Below are 22,281 nucleotides of genomic sequence, written 5' to 3' on the forward strand. Positions count from 1 at the left end.
ATAATTAATATGATAAATATTTTTTATCTAATAAAATAAAAAGTATTAGATAATTATCTTAAAAATTAACCGTTGCTAATATTTCTCTTAAATTAGACTATCGTTTTACATTTTACTATAACATTGAGAAAATAATTTATCGTGGATAAATTCATACATGCTTATTGAATGTCTAGATAATAATTTGATTTTTAGAGAAATTATTAAATGATGTGAATATGTCATCCCATCCTATTAAAACTATATATTAAATTAATAATATACTTTTTAAAAAATGAAAATTAGAGATTGAAAGTATATTATGTGAGTGTATTAAATTAATACTATAATAATTAATTAAAAGATTAAAATTATTTTCTTAATTCATACTACAGTAAAAAATGCTTATAATAGAGTTGAAATCAAATGTAAATTTAAATTCTTTTAGTTATTTTTCTCTTTTTCTGTGTTTCTTCCCCGATCTTCCTCAGGCGATTGTCCTCCCGGTTGTTTGCGGCGCCAATGTTTAGCTTTTCCGGATTGCTTGCTCGGGTCGTGGATTCGGATTGCATGTGATCTTATAAGTTATAAGGTTTCTTTTGGGGTTGTTTATTTTATGAGCTTGGGCTGTAGTATTGAATCCCTGTTGTTTTGGGCTTAGGGCTTGCTTAATGAAATCTATTCATCTCTTGGCAAAAAAAAAAATAAGCTGGAAGAAAATTAAGCATCCAATAATTTGCCTGTTTTCTGGAAGGGAAATGGCAGTGGGTTGGGCTTGGGGCGCGTAAACGACGTGTGTTCCTCAAATGCCGTAACAAACAAAATTGCAATGAAATGAATAAACTCTGATCTCATTGCCAATCAATCCGCTTTCCATTCTCTTTCTCTATAAAAGTTTCTCTCTAACTTCCTGAATCGCCATTTTTCCCCCTTCTATCTCTCACACACATCAAACATCGATCCTTGTAAGTGGAAGCTCCTGTAATCTTCCTTTCATGGCGTCGGTAAGATTTTCTATCAATTCCTTTTCATTTTGTATGGAATGTATGTATCAAGAGTTTTTTTCTCAAACAAAATCGTTTTATTTAATTTTATGGGGTTATGAAGGTTGTAATTAGATAGAGATCTTTTCAGCCTTCCTAAAATGACAGGATTTTTCTAAACGGTGAGATTGGGTGACTTGAGATTTGGCTGCTTTCGCGTCCATGTCTTGTTATCGGTTTAGAAATGCTATATGTTATTGCCATTTTATTATTGTTATTATCCTCTTTTTTTTTTCATAAAATGGGCAGGATGGAGAGTTGGAGCTGGCAATGATTCTGGGTTTTATGGGTGATGTGCTTAGATTCAGGATCATTTTTCAATGGAAAACTAATCTTAATGTTGATTAGCATAAGGATAAAAGGATGAAAGGCCAATGAATTAATGCAATTTAATTTCTTCATGAATGGAAGATGCGCCCTTTTAATTTTTCGTTCTTTCTTTTCTATAGGTAGTTTATTTTCAGGCGTCAATTATAATGAAATTGAATTGCTTAAAAAGCAGTAAACCATTGGAACGTCACCATGAGGTCGACTAATCTCCTTACAAACAAAATTTTCCTCTTTGGCAGGATAAAGGTCCGCCTTTGCCCAAGTTTGGTGAGTGGGATGTAAATGACCCTGCCTCAGCTGAAGGATATACTGTCATATTTAACAAGGCAAGAGATGAGAAGAAGACCAAAAATGATGCTCCTACAAAAATCACATCCCCAAGAAATGATGCTGGGCGCAAGGACGATGACTCTCATCAGAATCCTCCGAAGGTACATGTTTTGAATGAGGTGAAGTATTCCTGTTATTAGATTATTTTATTAGCATCTTTTTTTTCTCAAATGATGGGGAAATTAAAAAAGAAAAAACTTTATGGACATTCTTAATTTTCGCCTGTTATTTTAGTTTTAGCAACTTTAGCTGGATTTGGCGCAACTTTAACAATTTTAGCTAGTCGACTACTTGACTGAAACTAATGAACTGAGTCAAATAAGATATTGTTTTCCAATAATTTTCTTTTTCTAGTTTTTCTCCTTTGTCTCCCTCTCTCCTCCCCCCTCCTCCCAACGCTTGTATCCTCCCGTTTCTCTCTCTTCTCACCAAGTGACCAGTTTGTAGATCACAAATAGGTGCTGATTCTTGGGGCTAGGCAAAACAAAATTCCTGCTACTGAAAGAACCAATTTCTAAATGGATTTTAGGAGTAATCATGATAGAAGAACACTAAACTTACGATATCAGGTTCTGTTGACCCATTGAGTTCATATTGTGCATGACTTGGTCTAACCCTCTGTTTGGATATTTAGTTGTGAAGGGGAAATGAAGAGAAATTAAGGAGGAGAAATGAAGAGAAAAGAATAGAATATAAATTTAATTACTTCATACCCTTATAAGTTAAAAAAGAGAAGCTTTGAAGGATGAGGGTTTTTAAATATTTTAAAACAATTAATACTTATTTCTCTTCATTTCTCTCTATTCCCCACCAAATTAGAAGGAAATGTTTTGGGTTAAATATGAAGAGTTGAGAAATATAATTTCCTCTCCTTTCACTCCATTTCTCTTCTTTTCTCTTCTCTATTTAATGTTTAAACAAGAGAATTTGAGAAATTAAATTACTTTTCTTCTCTTTTCTCTTCATTTCCCTCAATCCAAACAAAGTACAAGGGAAGAAAGTGGAATTTGTGAGGATTGGGAGGGTAGTGTGGAGAATGAGGAATGGAGAGGGGTTCCTCCGTAGAAGTGGGAGAGAACGCACAGAGGAGAGACAGAAACAAAAACAAAACACTATTTAAATTTCCTTTTATTTGATTCAACAATTTTCTTTCTTTTTCTCTCCCATTCGTTTAACTTGTTAAAACTGTTACCCAAATCCAAATGATTCAAAGTGCTAAAATTAAAATAATTGGTAAAACTATAAGTGCGCACAACATTATTATTATTATTTCGGGGGCATTTATCTTCATTTTCATTTTTTTTCTTTTTTAAGTTGTATGTTGCCCGTTTATGATCTCTTAGAACTTAATCATTGTCGACGCAGTGGAAATGGCTTTGCTGTGGTTGAACTATAATTTATTTGGATGCTAGAAAGGACCTGAGAAGTAATTGCTTGTGGGAATATATGGGATTCCTATTGTGGCCGGCGTCCCACCGGAGCATCGAGTTGTTTGTAATTGTAAACTTATTCTCCCTCATTCTGCCTGGGGCTTTCCAATTTATTTTTATCATTTTATGTTGCTTATGCTTTTAATATTATGTGAAAGAGGGAGACCTGGACATAAAAATTGTATAGACTGTTGTTTATAGAGTACTTTTCTCTTGTTGGCTCTGAGAGAGAACATAATATTTTCATTATAGAGATTTTCGAGTATACTATATTCTTGATCTGGCACTTTAATTTCTTAGATTGAATATGCTGAGGAAGTAGAGTTATTCATCCAACTCCAGTATCAAGTTTGGAGGGGAAAAAAAAATTTCAGTAGAAAGTGACGGCCTGGCTGGTTTGCATCAAACAAGGGATGAAGGACTCAAATTGTATGATGAGTTGTGTGAGAGGTGTATAAAAATGATTTAGTAGGTTGATAGTTTTTTTTTAATTACCTCATGTAAATAAAAATTTTAATTTAATTAGTCGGGAGTACTACATTATTTATGCCACGTGGTATTCTGGGTGTAGTAAATAATTCCTTTTAACGGAGTGTTCGATTCTTCAGCAATGTAGCGGTTTCATATCAAAGAAAAAGGGAAAGAAAAAAAAAAAAACAGACAATGCAGCTGTTTCAATGGGCTCCTTGTATTGCAAGGGCGAGCATTGATTAGGTTTAACAATATGCAAACTAATTTAATTCAGTTTTTTTTAGATGTATCGCGTACATTCGCTTATAAAAATTCAATTTTTCCTTTTCTTTCGTTATAGATGATGGAGTCCACTTATGTGAAAACAACTGAATTATGTGAAGTGAACCGACTAATCCTCTCTTCAAAATATTGCCGTTTAGATCCAAAAGCATGCTTTTCCAGTTTACAATCTTCCAAATTTACTCCTTGTCATTTCCCATCTAGAGATTCTCATGCGCTTTTTCCTAAGCCACCTTCCTCCCTCTAATCTATTGTATTTGGATCCGACCCTTCCTCGTCTAGCTATGGTGACGATGATTAGAGCCAAACGCCCAGCCAAGAGGAGATGGTGACAAGTAGAGCTTGGTCTTTGTTCTACTAATTTCTTGGTTTCTTTTACCCATCTGGCTGACTAGCGACAGCTCGGCTTCTCCATGATATAGGATTGAAGTTTTGTTTTGATAACTGGATGTTGCGTTTCTTTCAAATTTTCTTGTGCGCTGCTTGTTGACACTCTTTATCGTTGTATTCTGGGTTTTTGGCGATGTTGTATTCCGGTGCTTTGAAATTTTCATGCGCTGTGTGGTGATATCTTCTGGGATTTTTTTAGAGAACTGAAGATCCAAAACAAACTAAACAAAAAAATTTCAGACTTGATTTAATTCAATTTTCCATACATTTCGATTCTATTGTTTCGGTTTGGAATGATCGATTGTACACCCATTTTTTAAATTCTTTAAATCGTTAAAACACAAATTACAAGAGCCAATGCCAATGTAAGTCAGACAACTCAAGCTGCTTCTGTTTAGATGGCAACTTATATAAGATAAAGCAAGCCTGTAAAGAACATAAAATATGGAAATTTACAAATCCCGATTTTCATTTTTGGTTGCAGTAACACAACGCATTATAAATATATAACGCCACTAGTTTCAAAAGCTTGTGGCAGATGAACCAGATTGAAGGTCAAACAAAGATCCACTTTCACAGATAAACTTAATAATTCTCTGTACTCTTGATCCTAAAAAGCTAGATCATTGATGCAAAAATTTTACACAGCCTGCTGAATAGCAGTGTCAGTTTCATTTCCAGTTTCGGAAATCCTAGACTCCTCCCTGGCCAGATCCTGATGGGCCTGATCTTCAGCAGACCCTGTCATTGCAGCTGGGTGTATTGGATGGTCAAATTTACAGGCAGGGCCAAACTTGCAAATACCATAACGGCTGTAGTACGAACAGATGTGCTGACCCTGGAGATTTGATTAGAAAGAATAAAAGAAAAATTAGTCATGGAAGAGACACATCAAGTTTAAATCCAGTTCAGTTTTCATGGCTAAAACTACTAATGAGGACTTCAAGTCAACTGCATCAGCATGCATTTGTTGTATTAACTGAAAGATGTCCAGCAGCAAATGAATCATTATTTCCAGGAGGCTCAGTAAGGTTTATTTGCTTGGCAGATACTAGCAAATCACTTCTATCTATTTAAATAAGTTCAATTTCTACTAAAATATGGCTAAAGAGAAACTTAACTACCTATCTGACTAAACCAACGTTCTCCAACTATGAAGTGAAGCCCCAAAGTAGTTTTTTTTTTTCGAAAAAAAAAAAAGGAAAGAAAGATATAAATGAGCTTGTATTGGAGCAGACGTTACTTCTGCCATTACCGCCACATCCAATAAATGAGTTGAAAATGAACAAGAAAAGATCTTACTCATTTTGGAAAATCAACTACTTCTTGATAGGCTGTTAATTCCATTTTGTTCCATAAACAAAAAAGTTTTAAAATTATTTCCTAAGCCTATTACCCTTCATAAGAAGCAGCCTATGAGGAAGAATAAACTTACAGGTCTCAATGGCAGGCCCTTGTCACTAAGTGGGCATGGAGATGACTTTGGGATCTGATTTTTTGGATGATGATATTTGCAGTTAGACCTGAATTTACAGTCCCCAGTTTTCAAATAATAGCTGCACTCTGGTTGACCAGGTCGTTCTGGAAATTCATCGAATGGTGTCTGCTGCTGATGCACATAGACATTAGTATCTGTAGCTGTATTGCTCATGACAAAAGCTGAAGTTGGATGCATACTCCTCTCCTGTGGATATATAGGAGCCTTCACATGCCAAAAAGGAAAATAGTTGGTAATAAATTTTTGTTAAGCTCTAAAAAGTCCTAAAGAACTTAAAATGCAACTTAAATTGGAATCAAATTAGCTTTAAACATCAACTACATCAGATGGGAAACAAAGGATCAAAATAAGATACAGGTTGTACAAAGAAGAAGAACTCGAAAAAACTAAGCATTGGGTTTAGGGCATGAATTTAAAAAACAGCCGATATATAATATAACAGCTATTACATAACAGGTTTTATGGGGGCCGTAACCCATTAACAATGGCCGCCTAGGTTTTAGGGGGGCTGTTACCCATTATACAACGGCCCCCTTGAGTTGCAGGCGTAATGGTAACGGTCGTTACCAATAATTGAAATTTTTTTATATCCTTCCTTTTCTGCCCCTATTCTCATTTTTATCAGTTTTCACACTTTTCAGTAGCTTCAAAAGCAATATTTTTCAAGTTTTCTCTTCCCTTTCTCTTTCAAATCTCAATCTTCCTGCATATTTCTCATACAAGTTTAGATGCATCATAAATCATTGCATTTCCAAGCTTATTTCTTCTAAAAAGTTAGTTAGATTTTTTGTTATTAGTTGCCATTTTTTCCCTTTTTATTAAATTTTTTTTATAGATTAAAGTGTTAATTTTGAGTTAAAATTGTATTTTGAGCTATTAGTTTACTCGATCTATAAACGTTGTATGAATTTATCTTATTTTAAACTCTATGATATTTAACTTAAATTCAATAAATATTTGATATATTTATGTTTATTACGCATTTGTATACATTGTTCTGAATTAAATCTAATAAATATTATTTCATTTTATGAAGCCTGCAAATTGATTTGAAAAATTTATGTAGCGCTAAACCATTAGCATTACGTTACATGCCTAGTTCCATTACACACCACCACGACTGCAATTTAAAACCATGGTTTAGGTTAGCAGATATTAGCTATAACCAAAACATCGAACTGACTCCTTTTTGTTAGGTTTTTTGTTCAAAAGGTTTTATTAGAATGTTTTAGAAACTTAAACCTTCAGTTCGATTTGGTTATTTTCACCAAGAAAACAGAGGACCAAATTTCCTTTTTCCTTTTTATTCTTTGTTTGCACATTTAAGGGGTTGCCACTTTGCATGGGATTATTGCTTTGCCCTTCTATCCAACCAATGTCCCAAGCATGGTTTTAAATAAAGGCCATTATTCATAGGTTTTTGACCTTCATGTTCGTTACACCTGTTATTCAAAGGCAGAGGAAAATTTGTTCCTGTAATGGCCATTATGCTCGTTACTTAATGGTAAAGCTGTTAATAACAGTAGCAATCCGTTATCTCACCTTTTTTTTATCAACCAGACAGAAGCAACAAGTTCTGATCTTTTGTTTTCTCTAGTTTGGGAGTTTTAAACTGTTACATATCATTTTCTCTCAAATTTTCATAAAAGTTGACTATCCATATACAAAATTTTCACTTTCTCTCTTGACTTGAGCTAAAATCATCGACTGTCTTTCTAGTTTTGCACATCTATATCTTACGAAACTTTAGTTATTTATCTCTATTTTGGTTTTGTTTTTTACTTATTCTTTGAAGAACATTATGTTTGATGCCTAGTTTTTTTATTGTACCTATAGCATGAAGAATTATTATTTACTATACGTATTTTGCTTTAAATTGATTATTACTAATGATGTCTAACAATAATTGAATTAATGTTTTATATTTGATGTATTTATGCTCAGTATTTATTTATCTTAGTTGTACTGATATCATTAAACAACTCTTCATTCTATGATTTTTGAAATTTTTTTAAAATATTTGCATAGCCATAGGCCTTCCCATTACGTTATAGGCCTGTTTACATTACTCGTGACTGGCGACCGTGAACGTGGCCACGACCATGATTTTAATCCATGGTCCTAGGCCCAACTGCATACTTGTCCAGCCATGTCCATTTCAAAATGTCAAAATTCCTAAAACCCAAACCTAATTGCCCCATTCTTTCTATCTGCAACTCATGGGTCTTTGCGACCCTGAGTCATTGCCCATTTTTGCATTTCTACTTCTCCTATGGAGTTCAGTACTTCTGATTTCTCAACTCCTTTAGAGTGCATTTCCACTTTCTTGTTCCCCCTTTGCTCCGTCTTTCTCATTCTATGCCTCACTGCTATTGCTGCTGCAAATCTTCTTGCCATGCCACTAAAAAACTGTTGCTACAGAAGTAACATTTCTGCTTGCTGGGGAGAAGGTATGAAAAATTTTTCAAATATTACATTGTGTTGGTTTTGTGCATTTATGATTGTGTTCTTCTGTGCATTTTCTGTCAATTATGTTTGTATTGATTCTCTGCATTTCTGGCAATTATATTTGTGTTTGATTCTGTATTTTCCTATAATTCTGTTTGTTTAGATTTGGCCTTTTCTTTTGTGTTAATTCTGCATGGAACTCCGTTTGTAATCCCAAACTGAGATTTTTTTCCCTTTCTGTTCAATTCAAGTTTGGTTAAAACCCACTTTACTTCGGTTCTTATTATTTCCCAATTTGGTTTTTCAATTTTTCTGTTCGAAACTGAACAAACTGATTGCACAGCCTGAACTGGATGAACACTGACAAAAATAAGCCACTTTGATCTCTGTTAACCATATAGTTAACAGATATATCAATTTTCATTATATTCCACTTAATGCAAGGTTAACAAATTATGTCAGTGGTCTCCATGCACAACCAACTCTAGACAAAGTTAATGACACAAATAATAGTGGGCATATACCAAACAACCGAGGCCCCTTGCAGGGATATATTTACCTCATATAGTGGGGTCAATTTACCCTCTGATTTATATAAAATTCAAAAGGTACATATTAGAAGGAACTTATATTATTAGTAAAAGAAAAAAAAAAACTCATTTTTTTTCCTCAAAAAGTAGATACACAATAATGAAACTATTAAAAGGGGTATTGGGATGATTTCCTCCATTTTCGTGTGGGCTTTAAGCTAACTGACATTAAAGAAAAAAATCTCCCCAACTTTTTTTTCGTATTTTTAACCAAGTTCCCAAAACTGCTACTATAAAGAATAAAATAAATTTGGACAAAATAAAAATGTCAAATTATTTACACAATCTAATAAATTATTACTACCAATATATTCTTCTATTCATTACAATTCACACAAGGAAAAAAAAAAAAAAGAAGCCAAGTCGTCCTAAAAAAAATTAATTAGATTATTAAAAACTTAATTTTGTCATAAAAATAAACTTAATTTTAATTTTATTCATTTTAGTTAGTTTAGCTTTTTTCTTTAAATTTTTTACTTTAATAGTAGGGAAATTATTGTACCTAAGCTTTTTCATTAATTATTATCTTATTTTTTACCCTACCGGCTCAAATTCTTGGCTTCACTGGAGGGAGGGGCTTTGTGTTTCTACAAAGGCATGTATAAGCCTGAGTAGTTAATGCATCTATTTCATAAATCATAATATATAAAGTACTCATGAATTATTGCAATGAAGTGTCCTTCATGTACAAGACATGTTCCACTAACTAACTACTTCAGATCAAATGCAATTGATAATTACCACTGAGCATAGTTAGTTATGATTCTGCATTTTATGATTTATCACATGCTACACCACTATAGGTTTATCTTACCATATTTTATACATATCATACATTATACATTCTTCTTTGCCTCTTAACAACATTTACCATTAATGTCACCTCTTTTAAGTTCAATTTTAAAAGGAAAAAATTAAAAATAAAACAAAATAAAAAAACATACTTCGGACAGCTTCATTTTCGTGTCAAAAAAGGAAAATATACTTGGAACTCAGAAAGTCATTGTGCCACTATATTTGGAAGGCAGAAAGTCTATTCAGCAGCTTAAATACCAATTACAAAATAAATTCAAGAATCAACAAAATGCTAAACAGATGAGGACCAATTAAAATTAGTTTTAGACAACAAAACAAAGGAACACTACAACACAGAGGATTATAACTCACCTGATATCCATTCCATTCAGGACTTTGTGAAGGAACCCCTTGAGTTGGTGGAAACATCATCGGCATAAAGGGAGCAGCCTCACTTAATCCTCTTGGAGAAGACCAAGGTGCTACACTTGATTGCGGAGAACTCTGCAAAGCAGCAGTCCCACCATTACCGAATCCTGAAGGAGGGTCAGTTCCTCCTGCAGCTGTAGGATCTGGATGATTAAACCGGCAGTTAGCTCCATACTTGCAGGAGCCATTACGCATATAGTACGGGCACTCTTTCTCTCCCTATGATTAATGAAATATGTTAAAATTTCCACTGCCCGCTGTTAAAACAAATACAAGTCCTCGCAATAATTTGCAAAGATATGCAAAATATTTTCTATATACATAGAAGAGATACCGGTCGGATTGGCAGACCCAAAAAGTTAAGGTCTAAAACTGGGAACACTGCTGCTTTTGCAGGGAGCACCGGAGTTTTGGCTCTTGAGTGATTGTATCTACAAGCTTTTCCATACTTACAACCACCTGTCCTCAAGTAATACTGCAGCAAACTCAAGAGAAATTATAGAAGAGCAGAAACTGTTATTCACTAGCCATGCATATTGCATAGAGCTAAGAACATGAAAATCTTATAAACCAGCTTATTAGATATTTACTCTTCAATGAACAAAAAAGATGTAGCCCTCCTGAAAAACCTTGATTAATAAACTAATAAATAAGTTGCACAAAATTAAACATGTTAACAAATCTTGTGCAAAGGGAAACTGAACAAAAAAGGTAATTGAGAAACTCAAAATGCTGATAAATGGAAATCTCTTCCTCAAAAGTGATGCTGTATACCATGCTTGGAGCAGCATTTCACTGTCACATCACAAGTTACTAACAAATAAATCCTATTGAAAAATCCATTTATGACACAGCCCATAACAATCATTGAAAATAGAACTAATGACAATTTACTCCATGGCATAATCAAATAGCACACAAAAGGGATCAAGCTTCTCCAGAACAGCAATAACACTGAAAAGGGAATAAAATCAAAATGAACTTTTTATATCAACTTTCTCTTAATGTAGATTAAAAGTAAATATATATTAGGTAACCTTGCATTCTGTTTGGCCCGGCCTCTCTATTGCTTCCTCTCTTTCCTTCAGCTTCTCCTTGGTAGCCTTGCAAAATTTTGAAACACAACTTAATGCTTTGTTTGGATTGAGGGAATTAAAGAGAAGAGAAAAGAAAAGAAATTTGATTTCTTTAAATTCTCTTGTTTGGATAAGAAGTAGAAGAGAGAAAAGTTAATATATTGAATCAGATGATCTTAAGAATGTTAGACGATCTAAATTTACCAGATGCTTAATAAAGCAACAATTACCAGTTTCCTTCACTTGATACACTGCCAATTGCCATGCCAACATAAAATGTAAACCCTACAATTATTTTCCAATTTCCATCAACACAAACAACTGCAACTCATATTCTGACAATAAAAGCATAAGCCACTTTTACCATTTTGAAAAACACACAAAAAAGAACCCTCTTAAAAATACTTCTTCCAAACCCTGCAAATCCCCTAACAAAATCCAAAACGGAAAAAAAAAATCTCCCATCAAAGGAAAAAATGAGTTCTCACATCTAACTAAATATGATGCAATAGCATACACAAAAAGTACACACAGCCGTTCGTTCTGTATACACACAAATACAGAACGCGTATGTGGTACCTGGTTTTTCCTTCTTACAGGGTGATTGAACTTGCAGTTTGATCCAAATTTGCAAGTCCCAGTTTTCATGTAGTATGAACAATCTTCAGCTTCGGGTCTCACTGGATAGTGATGCCTCCTGTTACCATTACTTCTCTCGTCCCTCTTCTCCACTTCATCATCATACTTCTCATCATCATTACCATCATCCTCTTTATCGTACTTGTTGAGTCCTTCTTCTCCATCATGGCTTTCTCCACAGTTAAAGTCGTCATTTTGGTTCCATTCAATCGAATGGTTGTCCTCCTCAACCTCTTTCAAATGGAGCTGCTTCTCTAGCTCTTCATATACTTTCTCCACCACCACCATATCAGGCTCAGCCTCCTCATTCTCTCCCTTGCCCTCTTTCAAATAAAGCTGCTTCTTCTCTAGCTCTTTGCGTAGTTCCAAAGTCTGATCAGAACCTGGATCGGCATTGGAAGAGGGTAGAGACGATTGAAACCCAAATTTAGGGTTTGTATCAGCAGTGTCTGTGAGAAAATTGGATGGTTCAGAGTAATCCATTACGTCTACACATTTCAATTTGGAAAAACCCTAAATTGCAGATGCAGAGAGAAGAGGGATAGAATGGTAAAGATAGTACTTGGCGAAACCGAAATAAAGAGGCAGAAGAGAAGAGGTCCAAGCTCCAAACTATATTTGAAAAAAACACAAAAAGAAATAAAGAAAAAACCTCCAAACTGTTAAATCTGTTAATGTTAATTTTTTTTTTTATAATAAAAATTTTCATTCCACTCAATTTTAGTCAGTGCCCTAATTTTGTCCACCATACTATTTTTAACAGTCTCCAAGTATTGTTTTACTTGTTTTTTTTTTTTTTACATTATAATGTATTTACTGACTATTACAATTATATTTAATTTAATTTAATTATTAATATAATCATTCATAAATTATTTATTTAATATTTATAATACTAAAAAATTGCAATGCACGTGTCTCTAATTTGATACCGTTCCTTTCATTTTTTTATTAGAAAAAGTAATAAATTTGATAAAAAAAAATAATAAAAACATACATTTATTCTCCACTAGTGACTTGGCAGTCAATAGTATAGTAATCTTTGGAGAGATTTATAAATAAGCAATTGGTCAGATTGCATTGAATAAATGGGACTAATTAAGACCCATATACAAAAGAGAATTAACGTTAATCTGCCTATCATTTTTGTTCCATTACCAATCTTAAATTACATTTCTCTACATTAAATTAACCTCTGCTTTTCTTCACTGAATGACCAGTCTTCCGCTTGTGACGACTGAAATCCGACACAAATCTGAACGTCTGCCCACAACCTTCCTCCGCACATATGTAAGGGCGAGCTCCTGTGTGGACCCTTATGTGTTCGGTTCGAGCCCATGCCCATTTGAACGTCATCTTGCACCCTTTCCAGGGGCACTTCAGGGGGCGCTCATCCAGGTGTACTCGACGGTGCTGCACCAGATATTTGTGTGAGAAGAACTTCTTTCCACACCCCTTCACTGGACAAATATTTCTTTTGTGCACAGTTAGCTCTTGTTTTGTGCCAAAGCTCATGCTGCACCCCTCAATGTCACATTGATATTCTGCTTCCTCAACCTTATTTTTCACATTCTTCTGCCCACTCAGAGGCTTTACACTTGAAGCGTTCTTAACTTTCTTCCTACTGTTTTGCAGCTTCTCTTTTAGCTTTGTTTCCGACTCTTTTGAAGCTTTTGAGGGCCTTTTCCTGAGGCGTGTGCTAGGTCCACCTTCTAGCTCCTCATCGCGTGATTCAACCCGTCTAGCATTATGCTTAGCTTTACCATTTCTAAGCCGAGGAGTCTCTGGCATTTGCTTCTCTTGTTTGATTGACCGGAAATTCTCTTTCTTTTTTGGCCTAGAACTCCCTTGTTTCACCAGCTCAATGGCCCCCCGTTTCATTTTACTAAGGGCCACTGGTTTCTTCTGTTTGCTTCTAAGAATCCTCTGCTGCTGCTTATTAGAATATTCCTCCACCAAATCATCTAAAACTGCATCTTCCCTCTCAATAAGCTTGGGTTGCTTGCCTCTAGGAGTTTTCCTAGGTTGCCAATGATTATCATCCTCCTGCAGATCATCTGAAACATCTTCACTCTCACTAAACTTTGCTTGCTTGCGGCTAGGAGTCATCTTTGGCTGCCAATGAGTGTTGCCCTCCTCTAGATCAATAGAAACATCTTCCCTCTCGATAGACACAGCTTGCTTGCAGCGAGAAAGCTTCCTTGGCTGCCAGTGAGCATCCTCCTCCAGCTGATCATCTGATACATCCTCACTGTCGATGAATTGAGCTTGCTTGCCTCTAGGAGTCTTCCGAGGCTGCCATTGGCGGTTGTCCTGCAAATCATCTGAAACACCTTCCGTCCCTACAACTTTGGCCTTCCTGCTTCTAGGCATCCTCCTGTGCTCCAGATGAGTATTGTCCTCCAGCAAATCGTCTGAAACTGCATCTTCCCTCCCTACAACTTTGGCCTTCCTGCTTCTAGGCGTCCTCCTCCTGTGCTCCAAAGGAGTATCATCCTCCAGCAAATCATCTGAAACTGCATCTTCACTCCCGACAAATTTGGCCCTTTTGCGTCTAGGAATACCTCGCCGTTGCTGCTGAACATTTTCCTCCGATGAATCATCTGAAATTGCATTTTCTGTCTTGGAAATTTTGGCTTGCTTGGTTCTGAATATCCTCATACGCTGCTGATAAGTATTGCCCTCCAGTTGGTCATCAGAAACAGCACTCTCCCTGTCAATAAATTTGGATTCCCTACTCCTACGAGATCCTGTGTGCTGCTGGTAAGCATTTTCTTCCAGCACATCATCTGAAACTTCACCATCTCTCTCAATAAATTTGGCTTGGCTGCCTCCAGAAGTCCTATTCTGCTGCAGAGAATCATTCTCCAGTGAATCATCTGAAATTGCATCTTCCATTTCAAAATATGTAGCTCGTTCGCTTCTGTGAACCCTCTTTACTGACCGACGAGAACTTTCCTCCAGTGAATCATCTGAAACCGCATCTTCCCTCGTAAACTTTGCAAGTGTGCTTTTAGGAACCCTTCCATGCCATTCATGAATATCACCTTCCAGTGAATCATCAGATATTTCACGTACCGTCTGAGCATATTTGGCTTGATTTGTTCTAGTTCTCTGAATTCTGCTATATTGCTTGTTAATTTTGTTGTCTGCAAAAGCATAAGAAATATCATTTTCACTCTCAATATATTTGGCCTGTTTGCTTCTAAGAGTTCTTCTATGCTGATTAGTGTTACATCTCAATGAGTCATCTGAAATTGCATCTTCTCTATCAACAGATTTAGCCTGCTTGTTTCGGTGAGTTCTTTTTTCATAATGCAAATGAAAATCATCCTCTAATGAATCAAGTGAAACTTCTCTTTCAATGCGTTTAGTTTGCTTCCTACTATAAACTCTTGTATGCTGCTTATGAGAAACATCCTCTTCTGATTCATCAGAAGCTGCATCTTCTGCATCCAGACATTTGACTTTCTTACCTGGTCCACTTGGTACTGTCATTCTCCTCTTCCTCCCAGATTTTCTGGCAGCTAAGGTGGTTTCAGTCTTATAGATATTTTCTGATTTTCTCTCAAGCTTCTCATCTGGCCTTGTCCAACCACGGAAGCTTCTGTCTTGTTCTTGTTCTTGATCCTGATCATCAGAATCTTGTTTTGTTAGAAAAGGATGAACTTGATTTGACATCCAAACTTTTCCACACCATCTTCCTGCCACCACTTTTTTCTGCTTGCTAGGCTTCCTTCTATAAACATTAAACTTTGTGGGCAAGCTAGCTGGAGAAACACGACCAAAAGCTTTGTATATAACAGAATTGTATGGCATTTGCTTACTATAAAGAGAAGATCTGCCAAGATTGGCACTGTAAAAAAGATTGATGCCCAACTTTACAGCCCAGTCCCCATTCCCTGGTATGGCTTCCTCACTATCCAAAGCTGACTGGATATTGTCCTTGTCCTCTTTGGTAGCATCCCGGAAAGTAATATCATTCCAGAAATAATCAATCCCCAGTTCTTCTGTCACTAACTTTGCCTCAGCTTCTATCCTGGGGTACTCTGCAGTCATTTTCAACAAAATTAAAAAGGGAGCAGATTAAACCATAATTTACAACTCAAGCTAGAGCACAAGCATGAACATACAAATCAGCCAGAAAAGTATTTGGTCGGACCTCATCGCAGTTTAACAGATTGATTATCAAATATCAACTATGGTTAACATATAACAGACTTTCTTCATCAAATTAAGGGAGATTTTCCTGCAAAGGGGAGCTCCTTTCTTATAATTACAAGGACAATGAACTGTTTTTTTTCCCTTTTGCCACTGACAAGATATGAGCATTAATATTAAGAAGCAATTTACTTTTCCACTGCAGCTTAGTGGACTATTTCTTTAAAAGCTCCATTACTCGCCATTTTCCCTTTAATGATGTAAAGACAATATTTTCTATTTAGATTCCTAGAATTTTGCTAACTGATTAGGAATCTCAATCTCTACAACTATGTTCTGTAACTAAATAGAAATGCCATTATACGATATATATATATAAGTCAACTTTCCATAACAAAATCATAAATTTCAACGCAAACAAAATGTGAAGCCAGGAAACTGAAAGTGGAAATTATATTCCTCTCATACAATTCAGTACATGTGTAACTATGATATGCAAGTCACCAAATAGATTCCACTTGAAAATGGGAAACAAGACAAGAACAGATATCCCTATATAAGTGGGATCACTTCATCCAGCTGAATCAACATACATTGTGCCTAGCATTGACCTTAATTAATTATCTGCTTAAATCAACATATTAATAAGGTCATACTCCAACTTCAATGCCACATTAAATTCCGGATAACAATTGATTTTGATAATTAAAGAGAACTGGGAAAAGAAAGTGAAAAAAAAAAAGGTACAGGCAGTGTCCATATTAAAAATGAAGAATCTAGGGGGGGAAATTATAGCACAACAAACCTGGATGACAGAGAAGCAATATATGCACTCCTCCAATTGGACGACATTGCTGCTCCACTTCCACAGCATGCTCAAGACAGAAGACATGCATGCGAGAAGAATCTTCATCAGATCTTTGGGCAAATGATTCATCTGTATTCTCTCTTGGTACAACAACTTTTTCAGTATCATGGATGACTGGGGAACAACTTGAAGTTTTGAGTGATGTTAGCATTGAATCTTTAAAAGTATGCTCCAAACCATTCGATTCCAAAGAAGCAAGATTATCAGTTTCAAACTCAACAGAGGAGTCAAGCGTTTGGTCACTTCCATCCTTGAAATTGGCTGGCATATGCCCATGTCCGTGTTCTGCATGCCCATCAAGAGTCTGAAGAGTAACTTCATGTCCATTATCATGCCTTGATAAAGATACAATATGACTGCCAGTTGTGTCATGATGGAACTCTTGCTTGAAAGAAGGCAAAGCAGAAATTTGATACTGATGTTTGCTTTCTGATGAACAGTTTGTCATGTCAATTTCAGTAGCCTGGTGTGAAACATCTGGTTCAACCTGATCGTCCTCAGAGTCCGATGAATTCCCATAATTCAAAGCTAGCAAGCCAAGAGCAGAAGTGGCTCTCTGTGTTTCAACATTTGAAGCAACTATATTTTGATCCATCATCTGAATTTGGTAATTAGCAGACTGAACAGGGACATCGTATAAACCGTCCACATTATTCTTCTCCACCCATTCTGTAATTTTTGAAGAAAAATAAGTGTTCAAAACTGGTGTCTTCTAATAAGGAAATCAGCAAGTGAATATAGAATCTACAGAACAAAAAGATAATTAATAAAAAAGCCTTGGACCATTTGAGGACCATAAAATGTGCAGGCCAATTGATGATTTAGCTGCTCAAATAGCCTTGTTGATTGAAGAACGCATTTTATGTTGTGCAATGTGGTTTAATTCAAGACAAGAGGCATGCATCATCATTTCTCATTAGGAATAAATAAATAAATAAAGGATTGACACAGAATAGCAGCCCAGCCAACATTATTATGACATGGAAATAGGCATTTCTTATCCATTTATCATCCATCAAAGATTTTAAAGATCAATTTCTCATCATCCATTTCAAGCTGGATAGAAATGATTAATTGTCTGTCTTATTAATACTGCCACCATTCCTAAAAAGCTTCAAATACAACTCTTTTTCACACTCATGAATCCCAACAGATAAAAAAAGAAAACAGTTTTCACTTTAAATCACTATAACTCTTCTGCATTTTCAGGTGTTTTCATATTTGGCTTTACAACCATAACAAATATACTGTTGTCAGCCTATCCCTACAATCTAGATGAATATCGCAAGGCATTTAATGCATCAAAACTACTATTCAGATTTGTCCTACTACTTGGTAATGCCTAATTAGAAAAAGTTTTATATATATGTGTATATATATATATATATGTAATGCTGCATGCAGCACATTGTTTTACAAAGGGGTGAGAACAAAAAACACACTAATTCTCGCTCCCAAGTCCCAACCCCCAACCTTCTAGATCAGTTATTAACCAGTAGAGTTCAACATTAACAGTAACACACTGCTTTTTAAGGGTTTGTATCAGTTAATCCTAGAAATGCATTATCATCCAATCAGTCGCATGCATGACACATTCAGTACACGAGTTTTGACCTTTATGTAATATCATGTAATAATGGCAAGCTAACATCATAAAACATACTAGTAGATGAATTCTGCTCAGAAGTATTTGTGTCTCCATGGGCAATGGTGAACCCATCTTTAGTTACTCCAGAACCAACCATCCAATCATTAAAGAAGCTACAATCAGCAGACATGAGGTATCTAGCAGCAGCTTCTCTTGGTTGAATGACAGCAATGCAATCAAAGCTCAAAATTCCACAAGTAACACAAGAAAACAGTCTCTGATCAGACAACTTATCACCATGAATAGATTCCCTGTTTTCATTGCCTGTTTCTGTACTATTCATACTGTCATTTCCATCCAACGAGGAAAATCTATTTCTTCCACACAAAGAAGCAAACTTTTCTTTCACCGAAAATAGGCCTTTTGCATGATTGATTCTATTGTTCCTTTCTAGCATGATTTCATCAGAAACTGAATCCTTTGAGGATTTCATTATACCCTTGTTACTCCATGACCCAAGGGCAGGGCTTGCTCTTAACTGAGATCCAACACGCAAATTTGAACAAACAGAAATGTCTGAAGAACTTCGAGGAAGAAGCACAATTGAAGATCCTTTTCCAAGAATATGAAGTAGGCCATTATTGTGAATTACATTCTTTATAAATAATTCTTTAACCAGCGTTTCTCCTTCACCCTTTTGCTTATCTTTTAGTCTAGAGCTACGCGGTTTAGCACTGATGCTCAGAGGCATTCTGGAAAAAGAAAGAATAAGGTCTATGAGGTGGCTTATAACTACAGAGAAATTCTATGTGGAGTACATCATACTCATACCATCCTAACATGGATATCAAAAAGCATAGTTCACAAGTCAGAGGAACTTTTAGAAAAGGAAGTTCTACTTTCAGGTTACACATAGAAATGTAGAATTAACTGGATGAACAAAAAAAAAAAAAAAAAGAGAGCAGCACATAGGGGTTGACAACAAGAAACATGATGGTGATAATTATCTATTTACTGCAAAATTTTCTGTAAATATAGAATTAAAGTTAAGACAGGTTCCCTGTGAAAGTTTTCCCAGCAGAATGTGATTGACAACTTCAAACCCATTAAATTTCACCAACATTAGATATATAAACAACAACTCACGCATAACAGATCTTTTCATCCTGTATGTTACTGTCTGAAATAATAGGAAACTACCAAAGAGAATAAGATTACTAGCTCAGCAGCCAAAAGAAAAGTTGCAAAGCATACCTTGTACATAGTTCTAGTGCAAGATCATAAAGTAATTGGAAATGTGACACCATTGGAGGATAATTAATTGAAGCTCTCCGAATAGCAGCATGCTTAGCAACCCTCAACCATTCAGGTGTTGCTATATTAGCTGCCTCCCCACAATTAAATCCTATGTAGCAAAAATGACTATCAGCACCAACATTAATTAAAAACAATGATGAAAATTAAAGAAGCAGCAATCCTTCCCAAATTCGAGAAGATTTAAACTGAAACACAGAAGTGTCTCACCATGACTGAACCCTGAATGATAGGCTCTTGGGAAAGTGACAACAAACTCCCCAGCATTTTGCACCAACCTGATTCAAAGAAGCTAAAAAAGTTTAGGAAGACCAAGATACAGTGAAGGCAAATTGAAAAAGGAAAAAATCGGCTTATACAAGTTAGTGCTTCTCTAAGATTATTCTCAGAGTTCATATCAGTCCAAGTAAAGAGACAAGGTTTTCTTAGAAAAAGTTTCTTCAACTGACAAAGCCTCCCAGTCCATTATCTAACATGTATCATTAATCAGGTTGAACTGCTGCCAATAGAAATGACATCAGTGCAGTTTCTAAGCAAAGTTTTCATAAGCCCCAAAGTTTATTGTTAGCCAGTTCAAATAGAGTAAATCATTAGCATGTTATTACAAAGCAAAATGAGAACATTGAGGAGCAGAATGGGAAAGGAGCAAAGGGGGCACCTGCAGCATGGTACACCAGCACCAACAAATACTTCAGGTGACATAACTGTAGTCTTCTCACCAAGAATTGCAAATGTGACTGATAGAAGGCAAATGAAAGTTACAATTAGAATATTCAGATGCATCTATAAGCATGCAGTCAAGTATCATTTTGTTACTTTTCAAAATCAAGTTTCTTATTCAGTTAAATCAGAACAGCATCACTCTAAAAAACCTTTATTGACGATGTATTGACAAAAAGGGCGACCCAGAAGGACAATCAAACGCCAATAGCACAGAAACAATGTCCACAAGTAATCAGCAACCACGAAAGAGCCTTTTGGCCAGGTCTGCACCGTGATTTACTTAAATTTTCCAATGGCCCATTTTACCAAGTTTTACTGGTTACTCAAAGCATTATGATAGTCTCAACATTCTTGAACTTATATCATCATCCCTAATGCTAGTAACAGATGCATTTGACAATGTTTTTCACATAACTAAATCTTTAGAAACAATACGAATAGACCTAAAAACGGGGGAGCGAAACTAAATGCTAGTTCTCTCGCTTAATTAAGCAGAACAAACTCACCAAGGGGATTCATCTCTCCTCCATACCCATGAACCCGAACGACCTCCTCAAAAGCAACCGCAGCCTCTCTCGGCACACCATACCAAGTCTTTCCTGCCCCCATATGCAAGTAATTCAAGCTATGCAAGTCATGGTCCTCCACATGCCAAGCGAACCAACTAAACATCATAGCTACATATACCATCGGTGAAGTAACCCCGGGTATCTCCTCCTTCATAAACCTCAACAACGAACCTTTTGCCCTCGATACTCCTCTCATATTCCAGTCCGTCTCCCCAACAGTCACCCCTTCTGCCACCTCCTTTCCTCCAGTCTTCTTCGGTGAGAAAGCAGAGCCCGGCATGTCGTTAGCATACTCAACAGAGAAAGGCTTATCGACAGTAGCTTTCCAGTATAGGGTTTCAATCTCGAGAGGAGAAGGAGCTCCCTTCTTCGAGCATTTCTTTAGGTAGCTTCTCTCGAAGGATTTAGCTTTAGTTTCGAATTCTTGAAAAGTATAGTTCTCTCCGCTCTGCCACACGGGCTTTTGCACCGGCCGGGGCTTCCGTGGGCAGAACCCGATCTGCTGCTGGCGGGTAGTGAATGTGGGTGGGGATTTCGAACTGGAGGAGCCAGCACGGGCGGCCAGTGAGCGGTTGAGGTTAGCAATTGCAGCTTTCCTGGGAGCCGCAAGGACAGGGGGCACGATTTTGCAGATACCATACTTGGCAGCTTCCTTCTCGATTTTGAAAATGTATGCAATTGGATCTTGGAACTCTGCTAGAGTAGGATGGTACTCTGGTGCTAACGGTAGGTTTTTCAGCCATTGAAAAACCTCTTGCTGTGAAGATGGCTCAGAGACCAACCCACCAGAAGCCGCCATGAAAAACAGAAAGAAGATGAAAAATTGCTGAAAAGGGCTGTTTTGGATTGGTGGGTTTGTTTCTCAAACAAAGTCCATTATGGATTAAGAAGATAGAGAAACAGAGGAGAGGAAAGAAGAAGAAGAGAAGGTGATCAGATTCTTTGCTTTGTATTAGTATTTTATAGTATAAATGTTAAAAAAGGGGTTTGGGGCTTTTTGTCTTCGTAGTTGGGGTTTTTGTGTTTTGGCCTGGTTATTACATTGTCGTGAAAATGGCGAGGCAGAGGATGAGAAGACTGCCGAGCAGAGTACCCAACGTATTCCGTGTAATGAGCGAGTGACACTGTGAGTTAGTGGGGGGTTTTATTCTGCGTCGGCTCAAAATGTAAGACTATCAAGAGGTGGAGATTACATAATAATAATAAATTTACTAATTATTAAATTAAATATTTATAACTAAAATTCTTATGTATTTTTTAATTAATTTTATATAAATATTTAATATAATGATTAATACCCAATTCCCATTTCAAAAAAATATATATAA

General features: G+C 36.1%; 3 protein-coding genes across 7 annotated transcripts; 1 reads left to right on the plus strand and 2 right to left on the minus strand.

The window, feature by feature from the left end:
- The first annotated feature begins 696 nt into the window (after nucleotides 1-696).
- Nucleotides 697-4,571, plus strand: LOC110630778 (protein NOI4). Of its 4 annotated transcripts, none has more exons than XM_043950183.1 (3): nucleotides 697-983; nucleotides 1,592-1,801; nucleotides 3,924-4,571. In XM_043950183.1, the coding sequence occupies exons 1-3, from the start codon at nucleotides 975-977 to the stop codon at nucleotides 4,110-4,112; spliced, it is 408 nt and encodes a 135-aa protein (XP_043806118.1). In that variant the 5' UTR covers nucleotides 697-974; the 3' UTR covers nucleotides 4,113-4,571. The 4 variants fall into 4 exon arrangements, 3 of the variants coding, with proteins under 3 accessions (XP_043806118.1, XP_043806119.1, XP_021634046.1); XM_043950184.1 differs by lacking the exon at nucleotides 3,924-4,571 and adding an exon at nucleotides 3,413-3,854 and having other exon boundaries at nucleotides 701-983; XM_021778354.2 differs by lacking the exon at nucleotides 3,924-4,571 and adding an exon at nucleotides 3,048-3,377 and having other exon boundaries at nucleotides 724-983; nucleotides 1,592-1,783.
- Nucleotides 4,572-4,700: 129 nt separating this feature from the next.
- Nucleotides 4,701-12,341, minus strand: LOC110599769 (zinc finger CCCH domain-containing protein 43). Of its 2 annotated transcripts, none has more exons than XM_021736340.2 (6): nucleotides 11,689-12,341; nucleotides 11,053-11,118; nucleotides 10,350-10,490; nucleotides 9,959-10,234; nucleotides 5,691-5,957; nucleotides 4,701-5,093 (listed from the first exon to the last, which is right to left on the minus strand). In XM_021736340.2, the coding sequence occupies exons 1-6, from the start codon at nucleotides 12,211-12,213 to the stop codon at nucleotides 4,896-4,898; spliced, it is 1,473 nt and encodes a 490-aa protein (XP_021592032.1). In that variant the 5' UTR covers nucleotides 12,214-12,341; the 3' UTR covers nucleotides 4,701-4,895. The 2 variants fall into 2 exon arrangements, with proteins under 2 accessions (XP_021592032.1, XP_021592031.1); XM_021736339.2 differs by having other exon boundaries at nucleotides 11,671-12,336.
- A 363-nt stretch (nucleotides 12,342-12,704) lies between these two features.
- Nucleotides 12,705-22,087, minus strand: LOC110631233 (lysine-specific demethylase REF6). The gene is made up of 7 exons (XM_043950272.1): nucleotides 20,891-22,087; nucleotides 20,320-20,398; nucleotides 19,872-19,939; nucleotides 19,602-19,752; nucleotides 18,423-19,099; nucleotides 16,697-17,428; nucleotides 12,705-15,779 (listed from the first exon to the last, which is right to left on the minus strand). Exons 1-7 carry the CDS (start codon nucleotides 21,750-21,752, stop codon nucleotides 12,919-12,921), a joined length of 5,430 nt encoding a protein of 1,809 aa, XP_043806207.1. The 5' UTR covers nucleotides 21,753-22,087; the 3' UTR covers nucleotides 12,705-12,918.
- Between the last annotated feature and the right edge of the window lie 194 nt (nucleotides 22,088-22,281).

Source organism: Manihot esculenta, chromosome 14 (assembly GCF_001659605.2).
Source record: "Manihot esculenta cultivar AM560-2 chromosome 14, M.esculenta_v8, whole genome shotgun sequence".
In the NCBI taxonomy this organism is placed as follows: domain Eukaryota; kingdom Viridiplantae; phylum Streptophyta; class Magnoliopsida; order Malpighiales; family Euphorbiaceae; genus Manihot; species Manihot esculenta.